Raw genomic sequence first — 20544 nt, forward strand, 5'->3', positions numbered from 1 at the left:
TTTTTTAACCCAGCAAGTGCATCTGCCAAGGCCCTTGAGTTGCTGTTTCCTCATGGGCTTTGGCTGGTGAGTCTCTCGATGCCCACCCCCCCCCCCACCCTGCCAGCCGGGCCCCTTTGAGACCAGCTGTGATGCACTCTCATTGCAGGCTCTTCCCCGAACAGCTTGTCTTCCTCTGTTTCCACCTGCAAGAGAAGCTGGCCAGCAGCTTCCAACTCTTGTGAGAGCTTTGAACCACAGTGTTCCCCTTGACTGCTCAGCATCTTGGGGACCATTTCCTAGGTCAGGGATCATTTCTGTAATTGCACATTGATACTGATGTCTCTTGACGTGTAGTTACGCACTTCAGTCAGTTCAGTTCAGTTCAGTCACTCAGTTGTGTCCAACTCTTTGCGACCCCATGAATCGCAGCACGCCAGGCCTCCCTGTCCATCGCCACCTCCTGGAGTTCACCCAAACTCATGTGCATCGAGTCAGTGATGCCATCCAGCCATCTCATCCTCTGTCATCCCCTTCTCCTCCTGCCCCCAATCCCTAACGTGTAGTTAAATCAGGTTTATTTGAAAGTGGAAATAATTTGACTTTTTACAGCCTTTGTGATAGCATTCATCATGGATATACATATCACATCTCATATCTCAGCCTGCATCCAGGTACTGAAGGCCTCTAATGTAGTGGAACCCCGGAGCCCAGACAGCCTCCATGCATTGGTTAAGGGAAACAAATAGATGAATTGTTTTCCGAAGCCTCCTCTTGCCTTTTCTCACCCATTTATGTCTCGGGGTTTGGAAGCTGGTTGTTGGCAGAGGTGAGAAACCAAGATTCTTGGCCCTTGAAATTCCCTAGCTGCTACTATTTACCTGTATCTTTCAGGGTCCTCTAGCCCCAAGGGCCTGATCTGGCCTTCCGGTCCCCAGCCTCCTCTCTGCCCAGCCCTGCTGTCATGTTAGTTGTTGTTTTGGTTCATTCAGCAAACATTTATGATGCCCCCACAGTGTCCCAGGCACCTGGGATTCAGAGGTGAGTGGCTTTGTTCCTAGGACTGCCTGAGCGGCCAGTGTCAACCACTCTCGCATTATAATTAATAGACTCACCAGGGCAACACTGTGATCATATTTGGTATATTCTTCAGGAGAACAGCGGAGAAGGCAATGGCAACCCACTCCAGTACTCTTGCCTGGAAAATCCCATGGACAGAGGAGCCTGGTAGGCTGCAGTCCATGGGGTCACTAGAAGTCGGAGATGACTGAGTGACTTCGCTTTCACTTTTCACTTTCATGCATTGGAGAAGGAAATGACAACCCACTCCAGTGTTCTTGCCTGGAGAATCCCAGGGACAGGAGCCTGGTGGGCTGCCGTCTCTGGGGTCACACAGAGTCAGACACGACTGAAGTGACTTAGCAGTAGCAGTCAGGAGAACAGGGTTGCTTTGGTGTCTTCGTTCTCCTCCAGGACTAAGCACAGCACATCCTGGGAAACCACCAGAGCAGATTCTTTACCAACTGAGCTATCAGGGAAGCCCCAGGGAAGATATGAGAGAAGACAATGTGTACAATACCAAATGGCACCGTGCCAGTGCTGATGGTCACAGCCAAACAAAACCCCAGAATATAGCACAGCATCCCTCTGACCCAAGTTTCTCAGTAGCATCAGACTCACTTGGGGTGCTTGTGAAAAGAGCAGATTCCTTGATCACATTAAAACCTAGAACCTGCCTCTTGCCACACCCGCCCACGTGCAAGTTTGGAAGTGACTGTTCTAGACCCGGTATCTAATCTCTAGAGCTTTGACGTGCCATGTGCTCTGTAGGATGGTGACATGGAAGCAGTGGGTGGATGTAGGGCCTGTTACATGTTTCATCTTATTTGCTGCCAGTCAGTCTTGCCACCAAGCCTGGGGCCAGCTGTCCCAACAGCTGGGACAGGGAAGCTGTCCCTTCCCTCCCAGACCCAACACCCTCGCTTCTCCTGACACATGGTGACCCGGCAGTGGTTGTCCAGTGTGATATGAACGTGACCCCTGATTGCTTGCTCTCAGCAGAAGTTCCTGATTAAAGTTTCTTTGCCCCTTTTCAGAGTTCTCCTGTTGACCTTCCATCTTTTTACTTTCTTTTATTCTTTGATTTCTTGGGATGATCTTTACTTATATTTTTTTATTTGTTGTTGTTCACTTGTTCAATCATGTCCAACTCTTTGTGACCCCATGAACTGCAGCATGCCAGGCTTCCCTGTCCTTCACCATTTCTGGAGTTTGCTTACACTCATGTCCATTGAGTCAGTGATGCCATCCAACCATCTCATCCTCTGTCGTCCCCTTCTCCTCCTGCCTTCAGTCTTTCCCAGCATCAGGGTCTTTTCTAATGAGTCAGCTTTTCACATCAGGTGGCCAAAGTATTAGAGCTTCAGCATCAGTCCTTCCAATGAATATTCAGGACTGATTTCCTTTAGGATTGACTGGTTGTATCTCCTTGCAATCCAAGGGACTCTCAAGAGTCTTCTCCAACACCACAGTTCAAAAGCATCAGTTCTTTGGTACTCAGCTTTCTTTACTGATCACATGGGTCATAGCCTTGTCTAACTCAGTGAAACTATGAGCCGTGCCGTGTAGGACCACCCAAGACAGACGGGTCGTGGTGGAGAGTTCTGACAAAACGTGGTCCACTGGAGAAGTGAATGGCAAACCACTTCAGCATTCTTGCCTTGAGAACCCCATGAACAGTATTTTTTTATGCCCAAAGGTCAAAAGGTATTTTCAGAAGATTATTATTTGAGTCAGTTCTAGTGAGGTGGATGAACCCAGAGCCTGTTATACAGAGTGAAGTAAATCAGAAAGAGAAAAACAAATATAGTTTATTAATGTATGTATATGGAATAATGGTATTGATGAACATATTTGCAGGGAAGGAATGGAGACACAGATGTAGAAAACAACTTGTGAACGGAGTGAGGGAGGGAGTGAGTGGGACGAATGGAGAAAGTAGCGCCAACGTACGTACATATAGTGTCTAAAATAGATGGCTGGTAAGAAGTTGCTGTAAAATGCACGGAGCCCAGTCTGGTGCTCTGTGATGACCTAGGGAGGTGGGGTTGGGGAGGGGAGGGCGGCTTAAGACAGAGGGGATGGATAAATGTATAATTATGGCTGATTCGCATTGTTGTATGACAGAAACTAACACAACATTGTAAACAATTTTTTATAAGCATTGAGGTTTCTGAGGGAAAGATGGCTAACTCCAAGTGGTCTATGATTTTAAAAGTCAATGAAAACATTACCTTGGGCCTTTGCTTAAGAAGCCAGACATGATTCCAAACTCAAGTTGAAGGAAATGAGAAAAAATTGAAACAGGTCTAAATATCATCAGCAGTAGTTCTGCTCTCTGCCTCTGCCTGCGAGTCTGGGCAAAGAGTAAGTGTACTGGGGATTTTGTTGTTTTCTGAGTGGAGGACCTGGCCCCGTGTGTGACAGAGAGGGTGCCGTCTACTGGGGTTTTATCCTTTTTGGGGAGGAGCCACTGTCCCAGGCAGTTGTGAGCCCACCACTTAAAGCAGGGCCTCACCCAGTAGGAAGCACATCCATGCATCCCTCAGATGGTTGAGGGTCTGCCCAGCAGCAGAGATAGTTCAGACCTGTTCTGACATACTGGTTACCAAGCTGCTGCCTTCCAAGACACCCTCAGGGCCTTTCTGAGCCCAGGCTGGCCAGGACAGCAGCAGCTGAGTGTCCAGGATCACAGGCTAAGGAATTAGTTAAGGAAAACATTCTCCAGGGAGGAACCTGGAGGTGCTAAAGGCCTTTGAAGCTTTCCAGAACTCACGAATATTCCGTTTGTAACACCCTAGTCCTGCATGCTTTGAACCACTGCATCAGGCACGGTGAACATGGGCACTCCATGGCCCTCCTTGACCTTGCTTCCTCCCCGGGGTAGCAAGGACCCTGGGGTCGTCAGCGCAAGGAGAAGGGCAGGAGGATGGAGGGTCAGGGCACATGTAAGTGAGGTTCTGGGTAAATGTAAACCAGGAAGCAGAGCCACTTTGATTAGGCTTAATGTAAAGCATTTTTAGGACTGCTGCATCCAGGATTCGTTGTCTGATTATCATGGATTGTATCTATTTCTCTCTTCTCATTTGGAGTTAGAATGATACCAGTCATTTCCAGGAAGAAGCATGCAGCCATGGAAGGCAGTATGCACCATAGCAAGGGTAAATTCTGAATTTAGAGCTGGTTAAAATATCCTCATCCACATCCATACCCATAACCACATCTGTATCTCTCCCAGGGCCTTGTCAGTCTCCTTTGCCCTGGAAGAAATCTGATATGACATAGAAACTGCTAGACGCTGGCCAATAATCCCTGGGTTTCAGACCATCCAGACAATAAACAACTCCATAATATTCAGTGCAGCAGCTTCTGTGAGAGCCCATCTGTTTCAAAATAACCCTAATTCTGCTTACTATGCGGAATGCTTTGTTGACTGGAATTTGTCCTAGTTTTCTGCAGCAGATTCCGAGGCATAGGCCTCTCACTCCACCTGCTGGCAAGTATGAATACTGGCCTGAAACCCCGGGTGGATATTTTCAGTTGGAAAAAAAAAAAAAATTCTGAGCTATAGCTCAGGGATTCTCAAAAGCTCAGAGTCACCTGGGAGCTCATTAAAAATACAGTGGCCTGGGCTCTGTGCCAAAACTACTGAATTGGAAACTCTCAAAGAGCTCTCCTGGTGATTCATACACTCACATCTCTGTTAGAGAATCTGGAATTCAGGGATCTGAGCCAGCGAAGGTCAGGGATGACCCCACCCTAACCTGTTCATCCTCGAACAGGGAAAGTGATGAAGCCAACTTTAGGTATCCACTTCTATATTAGTAACTCTTGGTGGTGAGAGTCAAGGCTTTATTCCTGGATTTCCCTGGTGGCCCAGTGGGTAACAGTGGATAGGAATCCGCCTGCCAGTGCAGGGGACACAGGTTCGATCCCTGGTCTGGGAGGATTCCACATGCCATGGAGCAACTAAAGCCTGTGCCCCACAACTTCTAAGCCTGCACTTTAGGGCTTGTGCTTTCAATAAAAGAAGCCACCGCAGTGCAAGTCCACGCAGCACAAGGAAGAGTAGCTCCTGCTCGCCTCAACTAGACAAAGCTTGCACACAGCACCCAGCACAACCAAAAAGGGGGAAAAAAGGAAACTTAAAAAAAAAAAGGCTTTATTCCTTACCGAGGGTTCAAGGTGACATCACCAGTGATAAGTCATATGATTGTATGGAGTGATGGGAAAGGCACTTCTCCTTTCTGGGATTCTGCCCAAAACCCTAACCCCAGTCTAATGATGAGGAAAAGCATCAGTCAAACCAAGTGGAGGCACATTCTATAGGCTAGTACTCCTCAGAATTGTCAAGGTCACAGGAAATAAGAAAAGACTGAGAAAGTACCACCAGCAGGAAGAAACTAAGGAGACCTGACAACTAAATGGAGTGTTGGACCCTGGAACAGAGAAAGGCAATGAATGGAAAAACAAGTGAGATCCAAGGCAAGTCTGGAATTCAGTTAACAGTAACCTGCTCATCCCTGTAAATGGTTGGTCTTGACAACTAGACCATGGTAATATGTTTGGCTGTATTACCTTGGAGACTTTTTTAAATCTAAAAACTATTCCCAAATAAAAAGTTTATTAAAAATTAAAATATCAGGGGGTGGGGAGGGACACTGAGTTCGATCAGATGAGTTGGAGGAAGTTTGCAAGGAGCACAGCCTGGCCAAATCTCAGTCCAGCTGTCAGAAGTCACGGCCAGGCTGGCTGACAGGCAGAGTAGCTGCCCAGACCACCGGCCATGGAGGAGGCGGGTTGCTGGCATGGCCCACTCTGCCTTCTTTGGCCAGCCAATCCTGATGCCTCATTGGGTGGGATCTTACATCTTTGTGTGGAGGTCTAAAATGTCCAGTCCAGCTCCCTCATTGTGCAGACAGGAGCCTGAGACCCTGGAGAGAAGTGAATTGTCCAAAATTCTGGTGGAGCCAGATGCAAGCCCACTTGTAAAGACATGTGTTCATTAAAATATAGCTTCCTGGGCCCCAACCACTTAATGCAAAGAATCTCTGCCTTTAGAATCTAGTAACTCTGCATTTTTAACAAGTTCTTCATTATTGTGCACACGAAACTTAAAGAATCTTTGCAGAAAACCAGACAACTGTCCCATTTATAGATTCTCCAAGACAGTCTAGCTTTGCCCAGACCTCTTGCATTTGACCTGCAGAAGGGCTCTGACTCCTGTCTCCATTGGCCAGCTGCTTGCTTTCTATGGAGACTGTGCTCATAGCACAGGGCTACTAAAAGGCCTGCGAGGGGAGAATTCAGTCACAGCTGAACTCTTTTATGATGATGCCCTGGCAGGTGGTGAGCTGCCCGACCAGAACCCTGTGTGTCTTGGGAGGAGGCTATTTAATATCTTTTCGAGCTCAATTGATCATAGTTTAAATAATCTCATACCCATTTCCCTCTCCTTTTAAAACATAATTAAATTATAAGTTGCTCAGGCCTTCCCTGATGGCTCAGCAGTAAAAGAATCTTCCTGCCAATGCAGGAGACATGGGTTTGATCCCTGATCCAGGCAGATCCCATGTGTCGTCGAGCAGCTAAGCCTGAGTGGCATAACTACTGAGCCCGGGAACCGCAACTACTGACGCCCGCGTGCCCTAGAGCCTGTCCTCTGCGACAGGAGAAGCCACCACATCTAGAGAGCAGCCCCTGCTTGCTGCCACAAGCAAAGAAAAGCCCGCGCAGCAACGAAGATCCAACACAACCAAACATAAAAATTAAAAAGTTACTCAAAGGTAACCCCATGACCAATAAACAAAAGGAGGCATGGGATCCAGGCTCCAAGGAGCCACCAGAAGTCCCATCCTGCTTGTCCTTTCCCCACCGTGCTCCGTCTTAACTTCATCAGAAAGTCCAGGCAATGAAGACAGTGGAAGGCCTCCTCTGTCTGCGAGATAAAGATGAGAAGTCAGAGCTGACAGAGGAGAGGAGCCAGAGACTTTAACAGGTAACCATTTGGCCCTCAAGATTCCCTGCAGGCAATGAAGATGCAGGCCAGGCAGGAGGTGCAGGGCAGTGGCCCCCCACTTTGAGGTCCTGCTACGGCCCTGTTTGCGGGCAGGTGTGGGATCTCCATCAAAACATCCAGAGAGGCTGCAGCCGCCCCTCCTGGGCAAGTCAGGCATGTTGGCCTTGGAGCTTCAGAGAAGAGTGTGGGATTTTATCTTTCTGAAAGGTCTTCATCTTTTTTATCTAGCATTGTCTGTACTCATGTATATGTATGTGTGCATGTGTGTGTGTGTGTGTGTATTTTTTTTTTATCAGAACTCTCTGCCCACAAAAAGACTTCCTTATTCTGCTTCCTTTTTTCTGTTGTGAAGTATGTTCTCCAATCTGTCCCTTCAGACAGAGCTCATGTCCAGTTTCTCTCTGCCGTCCCAGCCAGGCACGTGGGACCTCGTTGTTACTAGACAATGAGGATATGGGAGCAAAGGGAGGCCTGCATCTAGTTTTCCAAGAATTTTCTCATATCTGTCCAGTGGATATTCTTAGGTGATTTTGAATTTAAAAAAATAAATAAATAAAAGATGCAGTCCCAGAGTGTATAGAACTGGGAAAGATATTCTTGGAGACAGTTAACCTCAGTTTGCAGAATCAGCTGAAGTCACTGAGTAAACTCCATCTGAGGCACCTCCAGATTGGTGAGCATTCTGTTTTAGATCAAAGAGAATTGGAAACATCCTAAAATTTGAAACAGTTACATATTAAATGTATATAAATCATTGTATAGAGTTTAATACTAAAGAGATTTTTACTAAAGGGATTTTATGTATAAATATATATAAAAGGGGCTTGAAGATCATTCCTAATTTCATTAAAATCCCTCAATAAAGTGTTAAGATGATGACAGAATTGTGAAAGGATTACAGACAGATTGATTTAAAAAATGGAAAATCCCTTTAGTATGAAAATCTACATCCATTTGTTTAAAGAAATACATACCTCATGTTACAGTGGTTCCTAATGGGAGACACTTTGCTCCTCAACCTCTCTCTCTCTCTCTCTTCTTTTTAAAATTTATTTGGCTGCCCTGGGTCTTGTGGCATGTAGGATCTGGTTCCCTGACCAGGGATTGAACCCAGGCCCAATGCCTAGGGAGCAGAGTCTTAACCACTGGACCACCAGGGAAGTCTTCAGCCTGTCTCTTTGCTGCTCCTCCAGCCTATTGAGAATTATTTCATAAGAACTTAGAGGCTGTTCTCTGTTTAGAAAATACATGATGTAGTTAATTACCAAGGCTGACATACACAACTGGACCTCTTGCCTAAAACCTTGTCAAGGGAGGTCCTAATTCTAGTTACTTTGTTATCCAGAAAATCTTGCTGTTTGCAATGAGGCTTATCTACAGCAGAAGGTAACATTTTCCCGCTGCATTCTAAACAGACCCTGCCTCCAAATCAAGTGTAAAAGCAATAGTATTGTTCAGGTTTACAGAGTCTGGTTTCAGAATTAAGACAACTGACACACTGCATGTCTGGAGCAGAGTAGAAATAAACATGAATTTGACTTTGGACTCAGTTCCTGACCAAACTGTGTGGCCATGGCAAGTTCCTTAAAATCTTTAAGCCTCAATTTTTCTATCTGTAAAACAGACGAACTTCTACTCAGAAGAATAACTAGAATAAAAACTACATAAAGCAATATGGTGAATCTCATAAACATAATGTAAAATGAAGCTACTCACAAAGGGTACATATTGTATGAATCCACTTCTGGACAAAAATAGATAAAACAAATCTCTGCTGTGAGAAGTCCATGGACCACTGCTGAGAGGGAGCACATGGAGGCTTGTGAGTGCTAGAAATACTCTTGTGTTTTGGTCTGGATGTTGCTTCCATATGTTCTGTTCATGAAAATTAATCAAGTTGTACACTTTTTCAAAGGCAGGGAGAGTAAGTAGGGAAAGCCTGTAGCAATTGCCCAGAAAACACTATCTCCCCCTGGATTTCCTCTCTCTCCCTTTTTTTTTTTTTCTGCTTCATGACATGTGGTGGCTCAGTGGTAAAGAATCTGCCTGCGATGCAGGAGCTACAAGAGATGAGAATTTGACCTCTGCATCAGAAAGATCCCCTGGAGAAGGGCATGGCAACCCATTCTAGTATTCTGGCCTGTAGAATTCCATGGAGAGAGGAGTCTGGAGGGCTGCGGTCGATGGGGTCGCAAAGAGTCAGACACTACTGAAGCGGCTTAGCACACATGTGGGATCTTAGTTCTCTGACCAGGAATTGAACCTGTACCCCCTGCATTGGAACCTGGAGTCTTAACCTCTGGACCACTAGGGAAGTCCTGGACTTTGTCTTTTTGTTTCAGAGCTCAGACATTGCATTGTCTATATTGCAAAAAACTCTAGATCTGACAGAGTAGACCCAGTATTTTGGATTACTCAAATTGCTGACTGAATTATATATAGCCTGTTGATTTGAAGTCAGTTGTGGCCAGTTAAGGTCCCCCAAATTAGCCAACTAGAACAGGCAGAGAAGTACAACAGGGAAAGTAGTAACTGAGTTGATTTCCATTCAAAGCTGCTCATTTTGGGATTCCAGGTACTGTCTTAGAACTAAGAAATTCCTACTCTGGTTACTTGATTGGTTTTTGTTGTTGTTCAGTCACTAAGTTATTTTTGATTCTTTGCAGCCCATGGACTGAGCACGCCAGTCTCCCCTGTTCTTCACTATTTCCTGGAATTTGTTCAAATCCATGCCTACTGAGTCAATGATACTATCTAATCCTCTGCATCCCCCTTCTCCTTCTGCCTTCAGTCTTTCCCAGCTTCAGAGTCTTTACTTTTTCAACTCATTGGTTGAGGAGTAGAAATGTAAATTTTTCTCTCTCAAGTCACACCTGTTAATACGTGTTACATTTACTATAAACCATAATGAAACTTCCATCTGTATGAAAATTATGAGACTTTAAGTGATTTCAAACTCTTTTTAGAGATGGACAGATGGATGGATAGATAGGTCATTGTAATTAGTGACTCAAACAATAGAGTGGTCTTATTGTCCTTGGGCACCTCCCACTTTCAAAGAATATCTTGCTAATTGTTGCGCTTGGGATTTCTTCCAGGCCTTTTTGGTCGTAGTAAATGATTTAGCAACTGTGCTATCAGAAATCGTTTTGTAAGCTTTAGAATTCATGGAATTCTAATCAAGTAACATTTTTGAACGAGAGACTATGGGTCCCATGCTACTGCCCTCATTTGACAAAGGAAAAGAACATTTAGAGGTTTCTTGATTTAAAAAAAATTTTTTAAGTGATTGCCTCCATGGGTCCCTGATTTAAGGGAAAGGTACGCCATCCTGCGACTTCACTTTAGTATAATTTCACTGAATGGCCTAGAGGGCTCATCAGATTATGGCAGCATCTATGAATACCAGCAAATTAAGCATCTCTGTTTACAGGGATGGTGAACAGGAGGGAAAAGGGCCATCAACTCACAGCATTCTTTTTAGCAATTCTTATGTGGATGGAATTGCTTCTCCTCCCTCAGATGTAAAACGCAGAGGTTACTGCATTATACATAACCGCAGAGAACTGAAAATTTTTCCATCAAGAACCACAAGTCAATAAATCTTATGATCTCACCATTAGTGCCATAATTGAGCTAAATCTTCTTAAACCAGGCACTGTTCCTGAGGTTCTTTGAAGCATGCTCACTCTTTCTTTCAGTAAAATTCAGGGCTGACCTCCATTTACAGGAACACAGAAGCAAGGCTCATAAATACTAATATTCTGTACCAAGTTCATCAGAGCGAGGCCACTTCACCCAAGTCTGTAAACGTTCAATGCATGGTTTTACTCAGCAGAGAAAAGAAGGTCGCCAGCTTTCCCGAAGCCTGTAAGGCTCCTTCTGGTTACAAAAGTGGGTCTCACAAATTACCCTTTTTGTATCTGTTTCTTGAAGGGCAAATATTTAATAAGTAGTGACCCCACACTTTGTACAAAACACTCCCAGTTGTTCCTCAAACAGAATTAGGCTCTATCTTTTAAAAAATTTTGTATTTATTTTTTTTTAATTTTATTTTATTTTTAAACTTTACATAATTGTATTAGTTTTGCCAAATATCAAAATGAATCCGCCACAGGGAACACATGTATTTATTTATTTTTGACTGCACTGGGTCTGCGCTACTGCACACAGGCTTTCTCTAGTCGTGGCTAGCAGGGGCTACTCTTCAGTTGCGGTGCATGTTTTCTCGTTGCAGTGCCTGCTGTTGTTGCGGAACGTAGGTTCTAGAGCACAGGCTCAGTAGTTGTGGCATGCAGGCTTGGTTGCTCCTGGCATGTGGGTCTTCCTGGACCAGGAATCAAACCTGTGTCCCCTGCATTGGCAGGTAGATTCTCAACCACTGGACCACCAGAGACGTCCTGGGCTCTTTTAAGAAGTCATTGGTAATTTTATTTTGTATCTGTCTTAGTCAATGACAGTTACAAGCAGACATTAACCCGTGATTCTCACTGATGTTACAGTTAAAAGTCCCAGCATCCATTGACGATCAGGCACTAACTGCATGCCTGGCACTCAGCATTTTATATGCATCATCTCTTCTTATCCTCTCAACAACCCAGCAGAGGAGGTAGTGTTACTATTCCCATTTTATAGATAAGAATACTGAGGCTGAGGGACGGTAACCTACTTACTCAAGGATATATAACCATACATGGAGGAGGCACAATTTAATTCCAATCATCAAACTCCAGAGTTGTAGCAAGGACCCTGGCAGTCACCTTGCTCCTCAGCCTCCCCTGACAAGTGACCCAATCAGAGCCTGATGCAATGAAGTTTTCCCTGGGGTGTCCCCCACGCTGTACGCAGAGCTGGAAACATCTCCCATTTCAAGTACACCCACAGGGACCTCTCTTCTTTTACCATCCAGTTGAGATCTTTTTCTGTGTGCTCAGGCTTTCCAGGTGGCCCTAATGGTAAAAAACCTGCCTGCAATGCCGGAGACATAATGAGACATGGCTTCAGTCCCTGGGTTGAGAAGATGCCCTGGAGGGGGGGCCTGGCAATCCACTCTAGTGTTCTTTCCTGGAGAATCCTGTGGACAGAAGAGCCTGATGGGCTACAGTCCATAGAGTCGCAGAGAGTCGTACACAGCTAAAGTGACTTAGTACATACGTAATCAATATAAGTAGATATTAAAAGCACATTTCTTAAGACCCTTTGAGAAATAGCTTCAGAGGATCCTGTAGTTTAAAAAGAGAAGTGATAGATCATATGACACAAGAGGAAAATACAGAAATGTGTTAAAAAAAAAAAACAAATGAAAAAGTGTAGGTTTGGAAAACAGAGCTCAGCTGAGACTGAGCGGAGCAGCTGAGAGGCACTGACCTAAAGTACAGATGTGATGAATAGGATGGGTGGGTTGCCGACTAATACCAAATACTCAATTGCCTTTAAAATATCACAGATTAATTTAGACTTGAAAACTTTCCAAGAAAATTAACCACCAGCATTAAGAATGGAGTTCAAAACCTGAAATGAAAGGATTATGTCATTCTTCAGGCAATAGGGTGGCTTTGATAAATCAGAAACACTGCGTCTGAAGGACTTAAAATATCCATGAAAACATCCAAGTCAGGCATTGTCGTCATTGTTATTTTGTGGTTGCTATACCCAAGGCCTTCCCAGCGATCCTAAAAAAAACCCAACCACTCCAGCAGTCAGTAGAGTTTAAGGGGACCCAAAGTGGGAACTTTGTGGTGGCTCAGACAGTAAAGAATCTGCCTGCAATTCAGGAGACCTGGGTCGGGAAGATCTCCCGGAGAAGGGAATGGCTCCCACTCCACTATTCTTGCCAGGAGGATTCCATGCTTGGCATGCTACAGCCCATGGGGTTGCAAAGAGTCGGATACGACTGAGTGACTAACACTTTCCCTTCTGTGTGGGAACTTTGTGGCCGCATCTGTGATGACAGCAGAGTCCCATCAAGTTGAGGACTTGGGCTGGTTCTTCTTTTTCTCTTTTCAAACAGTGAGCTCCCCACATATCCATACAGGAAAGGGACTCGCTGGGTTTGGGCAGGAGGATAAGGTAGAAGGAAAAGATGAGATGCTTGACATATTTGGTGTGTTAGAAGGAACAGTGATACGGGATTGCGGGAAAGGGGAGGAGAACTCAAACTGCAGTCAGAACACCTGGCTTCAAGTTTTGCTTCCTCTCGTGCTAGCTTCGTGACCTTAGGTTTGTCCTTAACTCTCCCTGAGCCTCAGTCTCCTCCTCTGTAAGGCTGGCTTCATGAAATCAGGAATAAAAACTAATTGAAATAGGATACCTCACAAGGCTCTCGTGAAGGAGTGATTATTTGTTCCTCTCTTGATGTGAGTTTTCTACGTGGGCACGTGGCATTTCTGCCCTTGGCTCAGCCCTGGTTCTCCTCAAGTGCCCCAAGCGGGGGTCCAGAGAGCTTTTGTGCGGGCTGCCCACTTTGAGAGCTGGACCCCTGGAACCTTCACAATCTGTCCTCTCTAATTCCTCCCTTCGCGGAACAGCTTTTTTCTCTTGGACACTGTGAGTCCCTTTGGGCGTCTGAACATCTTTCAGCATCTGTGGGCTCGCGCTCTGTGGCCCAGAGTCAACATGCCACGTTGAGCTCTCTTCTGACTCTGCCCACAGCCCAGGCCTCCCAGTTCCCTGCCCAGCTGGAATGGGCTGTCACACACTGGCCCGCGCTCATGAGTGCAATTAAGGATGGACTTGTTAAAAACAACTGTCAGAGGAAAAGCAGGATTTGGATCTCATTGTATAAAGCAATTTGAAGCCATAAACTAATGGTAATTGGATTCATGAGTTTCTCTGTAATTTCAAAGCGTTTACCACTTTAAACAGAGAGAAAGCCCTCTACAAATGTATATGGAGAAAGCTGCATCCAGTAAAGCTTTTGCTGCTATAGGAGTCATAGAATCTTATGGTAAAAGTGTTCTGTGTCTTGAAGTGGAGTTTACCCAGTGGGACTGAGTGTCGGGCTTGGCCCACCCCATTCACTTTTGGGTGGACTAGTCAGAAAATGTTACAGGAGGTCTGGGAAGGGTGATTCCCTCGTGTCTCAAAAGGAAAGGGTGAGTCTTGGGGTCTCTATCGCAGTGTGGACCAAAAACTGCCTTCTTAGAATTTTCTGTCTGACCGCTGAAATTCTAGTTGTAGCTCAGCAAACTGACGGTTAGCTTCACACTGCTTTCTCTATCATCTTTTCATCATAGGTTTAACAGTCGCCACGTTGTATTACCTGTCAACATCGACGTTCGGAGCGTGAGCAGGAGCGATCAGCTGTTCACTTGTTTTCCCTCGTGGCTCCAGCCCAGTTGCCCACCACCCGGCCTTCATGGCTCGGCCAGGACTTCCAGAGTCAGTTGTGTCAGAACCTCAGAGGGAAGTGTTGAGCGTGGTGGTCTGGCTGTAACATACAGAACTTTTGATGGATGTAGGTGAGGGGAGCAGGCCTTTCAAAGTGAGCTCACAGAGTTAACAGAGGCTCTGAAGGGAAAAAGTACAGTCTTTTTGATCCACTTGCTTAAAAGTGAATCTACTATTTGTATCCATCAGTGATGCCTGCGCGGTTGCCTCATGGTGGACGTTAAAGCTCTTTTATTAGAGTTAGGTTGCTGGTTCCTTGAGATCCAGGACTGTCTGTTGTTATTCCGTTATTACCCCCCCACCAACAATGCCTGGATCTTCCACTGTTTTTTGTTTTTAATGCAGTAAACTGAAGTGCTTCTATCATTGCAAATGATTTTCTTGGTCTGTTTGCAGCGCCAAGAAGCTCTTTTCAGTAATGACTTCCATGGTCCTTCATATGATCTTCGCAGATTATGCCTGTATTTTTGTCTGCCTGCCCCGATACTGGTCATTATGGTAACACAGCCTCTGCTCTGTGGGCCCTGATGCCCTGCGGGTGCTCGTGCGTCTCAGGCAGGTGTGATTCCCACTGGCTTATGAGGTTCAGGAGATAGCAGGTTAGAGGGAGGGAAAGGGAGACCCTCAGACTCATCGGGAGACACCTCCGACACCTCACCATCTGGCGAGGACGTTACAGATAGTGACAGAGTTATTTCTGGGCATTAAGAGAAGATAAACTAAGCCCTTGAGACATTAGGGAAATTAAATGATGCAAATTATGGAGCATGGTAGGGGGGGAAACAACCTAGAAATGGGAGGATTGTGAAGTTTCAAAATGAGTCAAATTAGCTTCATGGACTGGACCTCACTAAAAACGTGTACTTGATGTCGCAATGTCATATTGACAGCTGCAGCTGAAATATGTTTGTTCTGTCTCTGTTTCGTGCTAAAGATAACGCCCAAGCCATCTTCCCCCCCACCCTTGGAATCTGGGATGCAGAGCCCTGTGAGTGTCAGAACAAGGGCAGTGCTTGACTACCTTGTGCTCTCTCTTCAGGAAATCGCAGGAGCAGCCCCCCGGCCTATGGGTTCCGTCTCTCCCCAGAAGAAGAAATGAGGAGAAAGCGGCTGCACAGATTCGATAGCCAGCGAGGCGACCCAGCCTTGTAAACAAACACGGTCCAGTTGTGCAGTACTTACCCCCAGACCCTCCGTTTTGTACAAAAGCAGAGCGGGCACATCACCATCCCAGTTGCTCACACCTGCAGTGGCCTGTCATCCTACGGCCACCATGAGTCCAGTTGATGTCTTGAGCTGGTTGATGTCTTGAGACCAGGCTTGTTTTGACAGCCCCCAGCTCTCTGGGAATGGTACTTCCGACCTTGTTCTCTTGCAGACAGGAGCTTGGGCGTCTCCACTTGGGGACCAGTCTCCATACTCCCTTCTCTCACTGTTGACTCAGTGGAGGCCCTGCCTCGTTATGTCTTTGAAGACCTTGACCTTTGCCAGGAGGTTTGTGTTCACCAGCCCAAAAGATCAGGCCCCCCTCCTGCTCAGTGCCCAACGTGGCAGGAAGTGGGGAGCCACCCCTCATCCTCCTGGCTTGTTGCCATGGTGACTTTCCAGGCACCGGATGTAGCCGTCATTGCAGGATGTCGTCCTGGCCTCCCTTGCCCAGGCGCCTCGGTCCCTGGGGCCCCCACGTCTGAGTGGTGCCTGCAGTGAACCTGCTTTTCTCTGATGCCCCTCTGCCTTCCCAGGATGTGTCAGTGGAAAAGCTTAAGTGAGACCTTGGACAGGAAACCAGTTCCACACTCCACGACCCGGCAGGTGGCACCAACAATCCAGCTACAAGAGCCTCTCCAGGGATGATGTCACATCCTGGAGATGCGACTTGTATTGAACTAACCAGCAGAGCAGCAGCAGGTGCCACGTGCAGAAGAGTGACCAGCAGCTTGGTCACAGAGAAATCCTTCCTGAGGAAGTATTTTTTTTTCTCACAAAAGTGCCTTTTAATTGCCCACTGTAACAGCCACCCTCCAAGACACTCCCCAACACACAGACCGCAGGTCACTTAAGACGTCTTTCCTGGTGCTTGTGTTTCATGAATAAAAGGAAAAGGCCAAATATCACTGATGTCTTATGTCACTGAGATATTTATATTTAAAGAGAGTTAGAAGCAGAAAAGGATCTTCCTCTATGGCTTTATCTAGCATTTATGTAGTTTTCTGATTATGAAAGTAATATATATACCTTGTATATGCATAAAGCCAACATCTGGCAGGAAATGCACCCACATATTAACTGGTTATTTAGGAAGGTGGAGTGCATAGGAGTTTGCTTTCTGTTTTTCACAATTTTATATTGTTCTCTTTTTAAAATGTGTGTATATGTATATATGTGTACTACTTTTGCAGCAGGGAAACTGATTTCTATAATAATAAATGAAGAAATATATAATCAGGAAAATGGACTCAAGAATAAGTATTGTGTCTCTGTTGATAAAATTTACAATATAAACAGAAATACAAAAAAATACACGTGCAATTTAAAAATCACCTGTGTCTCCACCAGGGTCAAGATTTTAAGGATATTGCTTTCTCAGTCTTTGTTTCACAAATTTGGAGCATGCAAACTATGCAGTTTTGTGCCTGGTTCCTGACCTCAGCTGACCTGGGTGAGCCTTTGTCACTTGCATGTAAATGAGCTAACAAACCACTTGAGACCGGGAGCACTTTGACCTGCCAGCTGGAACAATGTTACCTGAGCTCCTCAGCTTAATTTATGACTGATACAAAGTGACATGCAGCACATTTATAGTGTGAATTGCATCTCTGAGTCTTGCAGCTTCAAACATTTTAAAATTGAAATGTTTAAGCCAAATGTCATTCCTCTTCTCCCAAACTCTTCGAACTTGTTTCCCATGACCTCTGCTGGCGATGCGTGCATGCTAAGTCGGTTCAGTCGTGTCCAACTCTTTGCAACCCCATGGACTATAGCCCACCAGGCTCCTCTGTCCCTGGGATTCTCCAGGCAACAATACTGGAGTGGGTTGCCATTTCCTCCTGCAGGGGATCTTCCCAACCCAGGGATCAAACCCCCGTCTCTTACGTCTCCTGTATTGGCAGTCGGGTTGTTTACCACTAGCGCTACCTGGAAAGCCCCCTACTGGGAATAACCTCATTCTTACACTCCATCTTCTGATAGCACATTGTAAAGGTAACTCTGACATTTATGTTTGGCTCTATGATTATTTGTATACAACTGTAGAAAGACATGCCTTCTACACAGGAGCACAGCTTGTGAATGGCTGTGGAATGAGGTCTTGTTAACGCCGCACTTTGCAGCTCTCTCACTGCATCACCCAAAGGCTGGCCGCTGCCTCCCAGTAGAGGCTTATTCAGTGTTGGTTTCTCACCAGAGTGTTTTTTCAATGCAGTAAAAGTCCAGCCACTGTATATGGAGGTATTTATATTTTTTATGGCTGTCAAGTCTAATAATAGTAGCTCCTTGCTCTGTTTCACTTGTCAGATGTAAAGACACCAGAATTGGATTTCAAATGGCGTAACTGTAATAGGCACACCTTATTTATGGAGTGGATTATCACTAAACTTTACAGATGTGGGAAAGGTCATTTCAGTTATAAATATAAACCAGTTATCTTAGCACAACTGTGGCGGATTCATTTTGATATTTGGCAAAACTAATACAATTTTGTAAAGTTTTAAAAATAAAATAAAATAAAAAAAAATAAAGATGTTTTGGAAATTATTATAATTACTTTGCTCAGTTAATAGGCTTGCTTGTCACCAGTGCTTATTATTTTCAACAGCCATCTTATTTTTTCTTCCTACAGTAAGGAATCTCCAAAGTTACACCACAAAACTGAAACTGGGTTGAGAAAGACAAACAAAAACCAGTGTATTCAACTAATTATCTCTCAGGGAGTAAGCATTTAGAGCTGGTTTTAAATTTGATTTCTTTGCTTAATAGTAATTTCCTGGTTGTCTGTTAAACATTCCCACGCTTTGGTTGTGATCAGTCAACTTAGGAGACCTCTTAATTCAGACTCTTCCCTTGGTTTTCAAGATGAGGAACCAGTTAAAATTGCTTCCTCTTTATGACCTTGAATGTATTTAGTGCCTGTGATTCCAAAGTTGTACATGATTGTTCACAGTCCCTCTGCCCTTTTAAGCTGTCTGTTGTTGAGGCCTGGACAGTAAAAGGCTGGTTTTTGTAGAATTGGGGCCAGTATACATATCCGTCACATGTTCTGCTGCTTGGGAAGTAAGTTAAGAATCTGAGTAAGCAGAGTTGCTCAGTTGTGTGTGACTCTATACGACCCCATGAACTGTAACCCACCAGGTTCCTCTATCCAAGGAATTTTCCAGTCAAGAATCCTGGAGTGAGTTTCCATTTCCTACTCCAGGGGGGATCTTTCCCAACCCAGGGATAGAATCAGTGTCTCCTGCTTTGGCGGGCATATTCTTTACCACTGAGCCACCTGGGGGATTAAAAGACTGAGACCCATCACCAGAAAAGGACAGTAAAACCCAGAGGGTGTGGCAGACCTGGCCGCCTCCTTCCTCATCCTAGTTTCTCTTGAAAGAGTCAGCAAAGAATTGTATTTAATTAATAACTGATGCAAAGAGCTTACTCATTGGAAAAGACCCTGATGCTGGGAAAGATTGAGGACAGAAGGAGAAAGGGGCAACAGAGAATGAGATGGTTGGATGGCATCACCAACTCAATGGACATGAGCTTGAGCAAACTCCAGGAGATGGTGAAGGACAGGGAAGCTTGGCGGGCTGCAGTCCATGGGGTCGCGGAGTCAGACACCAGTGACTAAACAACAAGTCATTAAAAAACAAAATCCTATCATCTCTTCCCTTCCCTTCATATGGATTACTGCAATCATTTTCTTTCTGCTTTTGCCCCAGTCTTTTATTTTAGAGTCACAGACTCCCTGCTTAAAATCTGTTCATTGCCCCACTCAATACTTAAAATTTGTCTTCACTCAGTTCTACATAGCACTGCCCATTAATCTTCCAAAATCTATTTTTGTGATGCCACTCACCATCTCAGTACTTTTTTCTCATTTCTCTGTTGCCAAAGGATAAAGGTCAAACGCATTCGCCTCAACCATGGGGCTCCAGCCAGCCTTTCAGCCTCACCCTCACTTACCCCTAAGGGAGTCTGTGCTACTGCTAACAGGTCTCATCGTTGTCCAGGCCACGAGCATTCCTGACCCTGTGGCTTCCATGCAGTAGCCTATTCCTCTCTCAGCACATCCAGATCCTCCCCGTTCTGCCCCCAGAATGATCTGCCCTTGGAGGGTGTTCATCACAGTTTCCACAAGCCGCTTAGAATTGCTAGTTATCCGGAAGTGAGAGAAGGTCTCTGGATTGTAAGCTTCACAAGGGCAGGACTTTGACTGTGTTTCTGTGCATCTCTTCATAGTACCCACTACAATGTCTGAAATGTTAAAACCGATAAAGTTTTTGTGGAGTAAAACAAGCTCATTTATAACATCACCAGTGGCACACGTTAAAAGAGGTGCCTGTTGCTGCTTGATACTGTTGACTGTGTGTCTGTTTTCTTGAGTCACAGGAAAGAATCACTTGAAAGAAAGCTTTTGTCCATGTTGTTCAGTCGCTCGGTCTTGTTCGACTCTGCGACCCCATAGACTGCAGCACGCCAGGCTTCCCTGTCCACTGTCTCCCAGAGTTTGCTCAAACTCATGTCCATTGAGTCGGTGATGCCATCCAACCATCTCATCCTCTGTCGCCCCCTTCTCCTGCCCTCAATCTTTCCCAGCATCAGGGTCTTTTGCCCATAGAAGCAGAAACATCCAGGCCTTTCCCAAGGTTTACCAGATGGTGGGGAGAGGTCTCCATCCTCCTGTGCCCCAAGCTGGTTCCATGTCACGAATGCCGCAGCATAGTGCACAAAACTCAAGATTCCAGGACCTTCAAAGGGTGTCACCAAGGAGCCCCTGTGGATACCACCAAATCTGGCCACTGTTCCTTTGCAGGTGTGTTTGTGTGTCTGTGCACACTGCTTTTCCCCCCATGGCATTTTTGACATCTTATTCAAGATCTTCAGATGAACTGGCA

General features: G+C 45.3%; 1 protein-coding gene across 12 annotated transcripts in view; it reads left to right on the forward strand.

The window, feature by feature from the left end:
* RHBDD1 (rhomboid domain containing 1) overlaps window positions 1–20544 on the forward strand; it is a 208987-nt gene that overhangs the window by 118708 nt on the left and 69735 nt on the right. Inside the window, exon 8 of one of the 12 annotated variants that reach the window (XM_044937909.2) lies at window positions 15486–16897. The exons of the other annotated variants lie outside the window; for them this stretch is intronic. Within the exon in view, the coding sequence (XP_044793844.1) occupies window positions 15486–15598 (113 nt within the window). The 3' untranslated portion in view covers window positions 15599–16897. Of the gene's footprint in view, window positions 1–15485; window positions 16898–20544 lie in introns of those variants that run through there. 12 annotated transcript variants of the gene reach the window in all.

Source organism: Bubalus bubalis, chromosome 2 (assembly GCF_019923935.1).
Source record: "Bubalus bubalis isolate 160015118507 breed Murrah chromosome 2, NDDB_SH_1, whole genome shotgun sequence".
NCBI lineage: Eukaryota > Metazoa > Chordata > Mammalia > Artiodactyla > Bovidae > Bubalus > Bubalus bubalis.